Genomic DNA, 11418 nt, shown 5'->3' with positions numbered 1-11418 from the left:
ACGACCCGCTCTGCCACTGAGCCAAGTTAAATTCTACTCTCCAGTTAAACCCAGACAATGATAAATATTTTAGTGAAGTGAGTTAATCCAGCTTCTGGATGATTGACTCCTCTGCAGTGGAGAAAACAAGTAGCTTTAGTAATGCTAATGCTAGCTGAGCAGAATAACAGAGAGTGAGCGGTTCTGTTCAAACTAATATCATTACTGTGTATAATGTCACACTTGTGTACCAGTGCCTTTTCTATTAAACTTGGGATAGACGAGAACCACACCTGTAACCATAGTAACTGTACACTACAAAGACTCAAATTGCTCAGAATGACCAAATATTTTACAGATGAAAACTTAAACGTTTATGATTAAAATGTTACTAAAACTAATATATTTTCACTAAAACAATAACTCTAAATCAAGATTAAAACTGGTTTCCAACAAATACAAACAATTAGACCTTTTACCTAATGTCTGAAGAGTCACTGTCATTGTCAGAGAGCTCAAAGAGATAATCTGAGCTGCCCTCCTCATCAGAGAACGAGCGCTCAACTTTTGGCTGCAACATGTCCTGAGTTATCTTGTTACGGCTTTCCATGCTCTTCAGGTCCTCCTCACTGCGACACTTTTCTGTGGGACAGAAGTGGACACACAAATGTATACAGGGTCAGCCACAGCTACATTTGGCTTACAATTTTAAAAAGCTCTATATGTAATTTTCCCCTGAATCTTTTCAGCTGAAGGCAATAAAGGTGCTGGCATTGAATAAAATGTGCAAATGATTAAAAGATGCTATTAAATGTAATCTTCATCTGTGCAAACCTGGGTGCTGAATGAGGTAGGCCTCCACCAGGTTGTTGAGGATGTGGTTCTTACGAATCCTCTCCACGGGGCAGCGGCAGGTGGGGCAAAGAGAAGAACGCTCCATCCAGCCTGAGTAGCAGGCAGCACAGAAGACATGCATGCAAGGCTGCAAGCTAAAGCAAAAACAAGAGGCTTAGAGTCAAACTCGCACACTGTTGGCATTAAGTGGACGTACAAAGTGCCTTACAGGACCACCAAGTAGGGTTCAAGCCCCTAACCTTGGATCTGTTTGAATGCCACAGTCCTTGAGATCTTACCTTACACAGTCATGCAGTAGATCCTGGCAAATAACACATGTCAGGCTCTCCTCCATCTTGTCTGTCTTAGCCCCTTCCACTGGTGGTTTAGACAAAAGACTCCCAAGATTTCCCTTAGTTGACCCGACCACTTCTGTACTGGAGGTGTGTGGCAGGCCCAAATCATAATCTTTATCTGTAAACAATAACTGTATGTTACATGCTAATAATAATGGTAGTTGTCTGGTTTGGCTGGAAGTTGAAAAGAAGTTTTTGGGGTTTGGACAAAAGCTCTAAGTAAAGCTCTGGTCAGACACAATGGGCCCCATTTTATTCATGCAAGCACAACGGCCAGTGTGGTGCACTCGGACTGTGTGGGCGCCTCCAAGCGCACCTGCTGTTGATGAATAAATACACTCTCAGCCAGTCACATCAAACTGTGCCAATCACAGTGAAGCACTACGACATTGGTTCAACAACTGAAGAACCAGGTCCTCCAGGACATTATATTGTTGTCTGGTGCCAAGCAGTACAACATGAACACACAGCACAATAATTTGCAGACGAAGGGCAGGAAAATACAAAATCAGAATGTTGCTTATGCTGGTCATTGCACCACCACAAAAATAATGTGAGGTATCAAGAAAAAAAAACAGGTTAATACCGTCATCAGTTTTCCTCCTCTTGTTTTCGGGCTCCATGCTGTCCGTGTCTTTTTCTTGTGCCGGGGAAGCATCTTTAGCTTGGCCTGATAGGATGAATGAACAGAGATAGGTCAAATAATGTTGTTATGACTTCAAACTGCTTGTTTACAATACACAGATGATTAAAGAATTTAGTTGAAAACACTTTGATGTTGGGTGCATCATATCATATTACTCATAATAGAACTGGTATGCAACTTTATGTAATAGAATTTTGTCATAGCAAACTATTATTGCAATGTGGTTTACATTGTGACCGTTTACAGCAGCCACACACGGCTAAAAGCAAACGTGAAGGTTGCTACTGGCGCCACTGTGGAGGAGTTAGTCCTGGAAAAGGAGCAGTTTCTGTAGTTGTTCTGGTAAAGGAGCTTGATAATATTAACCATTAGAGAAGAAAAGCAGAGGCCCTACAAAACAAAACTCCATAATCTACTAACTACACAAGACGATTCACACCAGGACCTGACTGAGCTGAGTTCAATCAACCATAAGTCCTGTGAATCCTGAATCTGTCGCTCCAAAAAATACAGAGGCTGAAATTATGTTATTACGATTATATTACCATTCTATATGCTGTGATCATGCAATATTATATTATTTTAAAGCTATATCAACCACCACTACTTTGCACAATCAAAATTCCTAATGGGTTAATCCAGCATAGCGTATGCTGAGGCCATAGGCTAATATAACATAGCGTATGTTGCTACTAGAGTGATTACAATGAATAATTTGACATTTGGAGACAACTGCTTATACACTTTTTTGCTGAGAAGATCAATAGCACTCTCATATCTGTCAAACATGAATAGCCAGGAGCCGGTTAGCTTAGCTTAGAACTGAAAGACTGAAAACAGGGGGATGAAAGAATTCAAAATGTTTAGATTTTTAAAGAAGAAATAGTCCAGAAGCTAACCACAGAACAATGGCTGGATTCAAATAAAATAACTGTTTTGGGTAATTTACAATACTAGTTATTTTCATATCTAAATGTGTTCAAGAATTAACATAAATAAAAAATAACAAAAGTCTAACTATAATGCATGATTTAACAGTTATGTTTGCATATCATCACTCCAATCCCGACACATCCTCAGGTAGAGACATGTTTTGCCACTGTTAGCTAGGTAACGTGTAAACCAGTTATACAAAATGGATCGGTTTTTGAAATAAAAACGTGATGCGGCCGACAAACCTGTGCCAGTAAAAGCTCCAAACTGTGGTGAGGTATATATATATATATATTCAAAATGGCAGCCAGTGACGCTGAGCCGAAAGCACAGTGTGTTGAATGTGTTAAAATCCTATCCAATGAGGGACTAAAACCACTGAAGCTCCAGAGTTGTGAGTCAGGGTTTTCCATTCTGGCAAGGAACAAACTCAAAGCTACTTTGAATGTTACTCTGCACGTCAGCCCATCCCACCACAACTTCATCTCATTATCTCTCAGTAGTAAGCCCAAGAGTTTCACTGAGGGTAAGCAGAATATTTATTTTAGGCCATTACAGCTGACAGTGGGATAACATATATTTACAGTCCAGTTTATTTTTTGTCATGCTGTTTCCCCCACCCCCCCTATTTACTCGGGAAGGTGGTACTCAGAAATAACAATCAGAAAGCTTGAGAACACCCAATCATTAAAAATGTATCTACATAAATTTATAAAACTTCACATGGCAAATGTATAAAGTTGAATGTATAGAAGGTGATTCACCGTGAATTTCCAGAGGGATAGAGAAGAAGAAAAGAAAAAGTCCTCCCTCCCATCACAATGGATGACCCCTCTTCAGCAGTGTGTTAGCAGAGAACCTACCAGGGGCAGGACACGCTGTGGTTGCCATGAGACCAGAAGTGGTAGGACTCCCGATGCAGAAGTGGGAAGTGGAGGTGGAGGGCTGAGGTTCCTCCTGAGTTGGGTCATGAGGAGCCTTTGTGAGCATTACAGGCTCCACAGAGAGTGACATCTCTGAAGGTGGAACAAGAGCATGACTGTGGACCGAACTGTCCATGTCTGAAGTTTAGACAGAGGATGGGGGTTACTAGTGAGGCAAAGTATAGCGGTGGGATAAAAGCGCTTGCATTCAACAAAAGGACTCGTGGGTAATTACCCGACTACTTACCATAATGTTGTGAAATAGCCTGCTCCGTTTTGATTGAGTGGTAAACATAGGCAATGTCTACAGGGTGACAAGAGAAGATGTAGTCGTTCTTTCCTTCTTATAGATTTATATAAACTTTATTCTCTTGGCAAAAAAAAAAAAAAAAAGAGACTCACTTTGTTCTGGCTCACTTTTCCTGTACACAAAGTGGATGACATCCCCACTCTGCAGCATGTGAGTTTGTTTCTTGACCGTGGACATGTTGATCATTGTGCCATTAGTGCTACAGACAAACAAGCATGTAATTAAAATGTGTTTCACACTTGAACAGCTCTGAAAACACAAGTATAGTCTTCCTTTCAAACACATTTCAAATGTTTGCATCACAGAACATACATTATTCAGCTCAGTCCACCAGGACACAAGCACATGATGCTCTAGTTTTGTACTGCAGTTATAATTCACTGACGGGTGAATATTCAGTGTACAGTACCTCATGTCTTCAAGCCACACCAGCCCTGAGCTTTCATCTTGCACAATCTTGCAGTGCTCCCCTGATACCAGTTTGTTGGCTGGAAAGGACAGATAACATCCTGGCAAGAAAATAATAAAGCACCACCATGAAAACACATTTTCAACACAGATTACATTTTAGCTTTTTTGCACCCCTTTGGGGTACTAATATGTAATATATGCATCTGTCAAGAGTATGAAAACATGCGTTTGCATTTTAATGTATTTTTTTCTACCTCTAACCATTCCAAAACAAATTCTCAGCAATTCTAGCAACATGGCAATATAGTTGCCATATATAAGATTGTCAGCCTATCTTTTAAATTATATACTATTAAGATTTACCTTGTCGTGAGGTTTTTTAGACCTTTTATTACCCAGACATAAGCTAACCAATTAAGGCTAGTCACTTTGCATTGCAAAAACGTGGACCCCAAAAGCTCCCGACAACAAAGCAGACACAGGGGGAAATATAGGCCTAACCTTTTCTTAAGCAAAACCCATACAAAAAAAAAAATCTACTTAATATTCCGCACACATGTTCTCAATGGAAGCCTTTTGTTATCATCACAAGGGGCTGTCTAAGTTTGGTGCACTAAAGAAGTCTTTGTGTTTTCAAGGGGGAGGTTTTTAAAGGCTCCTCCAGACACTGACAGCAAAGTCTATTCCACAGACGGGACTGTCTTGTCTGTCTCCATCACCACATTTAGAGCTTTTTAAAGCACAATAGAAAAACTTCACAACGTTTTATAAAATAGGATTTAAGGTGAAGACAAATCTGTATTGTTCAATCCATAAAATACAGAGACTAACCCACCTTTTTTTCTGCCAACAGTGCATTCCTTGTTGAAAAGCAGGACAGTTTCACTGGAGTCCACTTTGACTAGCTTTCCCCATGGTTGTCTTCTATAACTGTCCATCTTCCAGTGTTTTTTTTTTCCTGTAAGAAGTTATAAGAAAACAAGCTCAGTAATGTTCAACTAAATTAAATACTCTGTCATGATATCGCTTTTTCTGGCACTGTTTAATGGTAGCAAAGAGAAAGTGAAAGAATCAGCAGTAAGGCGTGTAATCAAAACCTTATTTGGTCAGTAGAGTTAGTCACTAATATGTCAAACCAACTATTCATTGTTGCCAGGGTTCAGATATCAAAAGCCAAATTAAGTTAAAATCATACCCTCATAGACATCCCTTCATAAACATGATATAAACCATCTTTTTTATTACAATACAAGCATCCAATCTTCATTTCCATAGTCATCTAAAACAACAGGTTGCACATATTCTGTATATAAGTTACTGTTTCGTATTTAAGTCCAACTATTATCTTATGTCAAAACGTACATTTTGAGTGATTTTAAGTCCAGTGCTGTTGGTTATATCATGTTTTATGTATGCCGAAGTCAGAAGGGAACTTTAACGATTCATAAATGATTATGAGCCATGTTAGGAAAGATATTCACCTTGCCAAAAAAAGCAAGAATACATTAAGAAAGTTAGAGTTTCCATCAGGTTTGGTTCCGCACCCACTGGGGGAAAACCTGCTAACGAGACCTAGTTAGCTTTCCAGAGCTTACTAGCCATCTAGCGTCATTAGCTGACTTTTTCGTGTGACAAGCTGGTAAAACGTAGTAATTTCAAGCGTCATTTATAACCTACTTTGATAAAAATGTTTCGTAATGCACATGCTGTGGGATATCATAACACGTAACGCGAAAACACACAACTTCGCTCAATAATAACAGCAAGCTAACAAACTAGCTACCATTAGCAGCCGACCATACTGGTTACTAGAGGTAATCGGGAGCAGACCAGATATGCCCGCAACATTATTCTTATCTCATGTCTGAAACGGTTACTTTACCGTCAAAAGCTTAGTTTGTTGTCCCAATAGCTCTGTATAAAACCGCTTCTTCCCCTCATGTTCCAGCTAAACACAAGATGCACTTCCTGCCAGGCTCAGGGTTGACATTATATACCGTCATCAGCTGATGGAGGAGGGGCAGCCTGAGTTTGGGTTTAAAGCACACCCTCACACAAAGCAGACACTATTCACTGGCAGGTCCAATACCATATCATAACAATAGTATCTAATAATATGTAACCTAATAAGTGTCACATGCTGAATTTAATGGAAAAATATGTTTTCGACCTAAGACATACATTCAGTGGCTCGAGTGTTTGCACATATAGCTACTGTTGTATCAGAGAAGTTGATGCTGGAAAATAGAGTTTGTATTTGGAGTTTGTATCATGTGGTACAAAAGACATTGTTGTTACACCCAGCAAGCAACAAATGTGAAGCACACAGAATGCACATTTGTAATACCTAGTCAGTGATGAGAATGGATTACCCACTGTCATTGACTCTTATACCCACCCTGTATATAAAGTATGCATTACATTAATGCACCCACGTTCTTTTCCACAGTGTCTTCTTCTTCTTCTTCTCTTTGCGCATTTTATTTCATTTTTGAAAAGTACCTTCTATTCTTTCTGTGGTGGATTTGGTGATCTTGAAATAATGTATATTAAGTAATTCTGTATTTTGGTAATGTGATTGTGTATATCTCTATGCACCAACTTGGCCACCAGGTCACAATGTTCCTCGTTAGGCTAAACAACCTACTTGGGCAATAAACAAAAATTTCTGATTCGATTCTGGTTGTCATCATAAACTTACTTGCAGCCTGTGTATTTTAAACTTATTCTTTCCATTTAGTAAACTGTTCAGAATTTCTAGGCTTTTTATGGTTTAGCTGTGACAAAATTGTTTTTCCCACCCACCTCCTGCATCTTTATGGCAAGGACGTATTAAAAAGCATTATACACGGGCACCAGGAAAAGAAGGTATTACTGGCACCAGTGCCTGTCTGCAGCTATTTGCTGACCTTTGTCTCCATTTGAATTGGTCTAATAAACTGGAAATCAAAATAGGAGGGAGGAAATTATTTGAAACACTGCCTCATTATTTTTTTGGGCATAAGTTGCTCTTAAAGGGCAATTTCAGGGGCATTTAGCAATTACAGTTTGAAAATGTAAAGAGTTCAGTCACCAATAATTTACTAATCAAAATCAAGGCCAGGGCCAAGAGGATGGGTTTTGGAAACTTCCCCTTCATGGTAAATTCATTATTCACCATTAATCATTAACATTGCATTAGCATTTATTAGGCTGACGTTTTTATTTCCCAAAAAGGACTTACATGCATTCAGCCATGAGCCATGGATTTACAGCCCAAAATTGCAGGGAATAATGCAAGTATTCATTTCAATTCAAGCTGAAAACTGATCCCAATTGGGTTACAAACCGCCTTTTTCTTCCCCCAAACCCAGGTGGTTGTAATAGTTACACACTTCTTATGATTCCATTCTGGTTTTAAACATCGCTTGCCAAAATCTTGGTTCAAAACCTCCTTCTTGGGCAGCAGTCTAACGAGCAGAGGAGGAGAAGGTTCCCTCTTCTCTTGTCAGCACTTTCACTTTCAGGAGCAATACACCCAAAAGAACTTTAAAACAGAAAGTTTCAGCTTACATCCCCTTATAACAGTTAGATCAATAAGGGATTTAATGGTTGAGCAGTTATGCATTGGTGGTGTATATGGTACCAATCTTTAGCATCCAAAAAACAAGAGCGGAGGACATCCAGGCTTGGTCTGTATTATTCTGTTGGTCAGGGGATTACGATGCAATACTTCTTCTGCCTCTCCTTCAAAATTCCTCGGTCCTCTGGTTTCTTTTCTAATTCCTGTCAGACTGTTGACAGAACTTGACATTGAGAAACATGGAAACTTTCTTCTTCCCTTCTATCTTTTGGGGAATGACAAAGACAGTTCCAATCAAAGCAGTAAGTTCTCAACTTACAACAAATCAATGAAAACAGAGGAGGTCATAAAAGTGATGTTAAGAACAGTACAGTGAGGGCAGGATTGCCAGCTTGAGGCTCTGCTAACAACATTATCAACCACCACAGTCCATTTCCAAATTTGCCCAGTTGTTTCCAATTTGGGATGTCATTTGCTATCTGTTCGCAAGCTTCATTATCGTTCATATTCGCAGAAAAATGTTGTCTGTATTAGATTACTGATAAGCACACACCGCCTTTAAACTCGTGGTTACCCCAAATCAGGAATGGTTTAAACCAGCAGACAAGAAAATCTTAGTTCAGTATCACTGCAGTTAAGGGTTCACCACAATATGATTGTTAAATGGTGCTTCTAACTTGTTAGTAAAATTCAATTTCAGTTCAGCATTCTTTTCAGGCTTTACCACTTATAAGGCTCTTTCCCTGGAACGGTGGGTCGTCAACAACACAAAAAAACAACCTTATTAACATTTTGAGAACTAGTCTGTACTGAGGTATTCCATTTCATGATAAAACTTTAATACCTCTCTATGTATACAAGGACATGACTGGACATTTTTACTTCCATACATTTATCTAACGATATACTTTAAAATATACTAGTTATATTTCAGATCAAGAATTTACACAAATATATTGCTATAACTCAATATAGTTCATTTACCGGAAAACCTTTTGAAACTGGTGACCTCAGAGGTTTAGTCTAAGTAGGCCCCCATTGTTGGAATTTCGAGTCTATGGACCCTATTTAGTAGTTCCACCCAAAGAGATTCTTCTACGATAGTTTACATTTAAAAGTGAGCTGGCAAAAAGGGTCAAATTGACAGACTACAACAAAGGGAACCAAATAGATATGTATTACGACGAGTATTAAGGCAGACAAAAGAATTTAATTATTTTTTATAATTTTGGAAATTACCGAAGATAAAAGTCATTTACATACGAGAATAAAGGTTCCCGTAAATAATAGCGGAAATAAATGTAATCGTTTTTAATGAGGAAAAAAAGCTTCGATAGAGTTATAAATCTGCCGTGAGCAAGCTCAAACCAAATTTCAGGCAAAAGGCTCGCCTTTGAGCCCTGCAGCCGCTTGTTTGTTCTAGTCAATCCTACAGTCAACAGGTAAAAAAGCTAAACGTATTGATTTTCAAATTTCGTCTTTAAAACCAGTTTTTTGGCAGGTGCTTCGCTTGGCAAATTTTCATTTAAAAAATACATTTTTATTTTCTCCGTATTTAGAACCCTTATTTTCTCGTACATTTACGGCACTTTTTTCTCGTTTATATATACTTATTTCTCGTAATGTTTACGGACCTTTTGTTTCTCGAATAAATTTTAGAACTTAATTCTTCAGAACCAATATTTTTATTGGGACTTTATTTTCGTAATATTATGGAACTTTATTCTTCGTTATAATTATGACAAGAACCTTTCCTTGGTGACACCCATTTGCAGCAACATTATAACAGAAACATTTTCCAGTGTCTTGTGACCGCGGCTTTGGACCAAAAAAACCCCTAGGATTTGAAAAAAATAAAAAACTACCTGGAAATTTAAGCTGGTAAAGGTAAATAACAGTAATTTTTAAAAAACTAGGTCCCAAACCAAAGGGGCCACTTACAAACAAAAACATAATGGACTTTATGGTTTCGCATCAGTTATTAACCATCCATAACATCGGCATAATATATGGGCCATTTACTGTCGAATGATAACCTTTAACTGTTCTTGCTACAAGTAACTCTGTAGCTTTCACTTAGGATTTCCTGGGAACGGGCAGGACTAAACCAAAAACTTTTATTCATTACAAGAAAATCAACAATTGCCAAAAATATCACCAAGTGATGAGTCGCTGGAATGAGTTATCAGCAGATGAAGGGTTAAAAAATGACTGGGCCATAATTGATCTGGTCAGCAATGGCAGAAACACTTTACATTCTCTAACTCTTGCTTGGAACTAATGCCATGGCTGATTATTGTCATATAACTCATTTTGGCAAAGTATGGTCAACATCGGCGCATTGGAGATTTTAAAATGCTGTATTATTTAAAAATAGTGCTTGAAACTGTTAACAAAATAACCAATGGCAAACGAACTGTTTGTTCATCAGATACACTTAAATTCCTGTTATTACAACCATCATATTCCTGGAAGGCTGCATTAAAATTAAATGCAATGAAAAAAATCACCAGTCACCCAGTTTTTTCTCTGTAACCTTGTATTTCTGGTGTTCGGGTCTCGAAAAAGAGGTTCCAGAAGCAAAAAATGGCGATGTTTATAGTATACACCCTTTCGCAAAATTTTTCCAAGTAAATGTATTAATGTAACCACAAAACTAATTTCTATTTTCTGTTTTTTAACCAAGGAGCATTCAGTTTCGAAAAAAAGCTCTAAAAAAAACAACCCCCCACTTGTTACAAAACACAACAAGGGCAAACAAGAAACCACAGTTAGAAGCTAGCTTGATAGTGGATCGACATTTTGGGTGAACCAAAAAATGAAAAGACTATTTTCTCAGATGGTCGAGAGAAGTGGAATATTCTGGACTAAAACCCCATTGCAACGATGCCAGATAACATTGGCTCCAAAGATGGGAAGCTTAAATGAGAACATTTAAGTTACCGGCTGGATGTGTATTAAAGAACTTTTTAAACAATTTTACCCCATATTTTCAATAAAACTTAAAAGGCCCACCATTTAGGCTGGTTTATTGGGCAGAAATAAACAAGGAATTATAAAGCATAGGTATAAATCACCTGAAAAATTAAAGAATCGTGTTTTTTGTTTTATGTTTAGGAATGAAGTGTTAACTATTTTTTCAGGGACCGCTTGTGGGTGGGTTCGTCCATTGAGTCTGCATGTTTTTCTGAGTAGGGGGGCAAGGAACGGGACAAATCAATCCACCATGGCCCTCTGATTAGTGGTCCCCTGTTGTTTCATGTGTTCGCAGTTGACTATTCTGCTTGCTTAGAAAAGGGTAGTCGAATGAACCACACCGCAGAGCCACAACTTATTCTGAATGGTAAACTTGTGTCTGCCTCCAAATATATTGTTTTAATGCTGGTTTAACAGTTTTTGTGCTTGCAATAAATAACCCAGACCTAATACGTTGAACATTTCACCATCAATTAAATACTCCCGCA

General features: G+C 38.3%; 1 protein-coding gene across 1 annotated transcript in view; it reads right to left on the bottom strand.

Moving 5' to 3' along the window:
* The window catches only part of chfr (checkpoint with forkhead and ring finger domains, E3 ubiquitin protein ligase), a 12847-nt gene extending 6457 nt beyond the window's left edge, over positions 1–6390 (bottom strand). The window contains exons 1-10 of the mRNA XM_035658239.1: positions 6275–6390; positions 5228–5350; positions 4391–4490; positions 4074–4180; positions 3919–3975; positions 3612–3809; positions 1756–1839; positions 1113–1287; positions 814–968; positions 459–621 (exon numbers count right to left, since the gene is read on the bottom strand). Coding sequence (XP_035514132.1) covers positions 459–621; positions 814–968; positions 1113–1287; positions 1756–1839; positions 3612–3809; positions 3919–3975; positions 4074–4180; positions 4391–4490; positions 5228–5330 — 1142 coding nt within the window. The 5' untranslated portion in view covers positions 5331–5350; positions 6275–6390. The remainder of the gene's footprint in view (positions 1–458; positions 622–813; positions 969–1112; positions 1288–1755; positions 1840–3611; positions 3810–3918; positions 3976–4073; positions 4181–4390; positions 4491–5227; positions 5351–6274) is intronic.
* Positions 6391–11418: the final 5028 nt, after the last annotated feature.

This window comes from Morone saxatilis, unplaced genomic scaffold (genome assembly GCF_004916995.1).
Source record: "Morone saxatilis isolate NCDOM2014 unplaced genomic scaffold, NCSU_SB_2.0 Contig16, whole genome shotgun sequence".
In the NCBI taxonomy this organism is placed as follows: Eukaryota; Metazoa; Chordata; class Actinopteri; family Moronidae; genus Morone; species Morone saxatilis.
The sequence above is the reverse complement of the archived record's forward strand: the minus strand, read 5'-3'. Positions and strand labels throughout refer to the sequence as shown.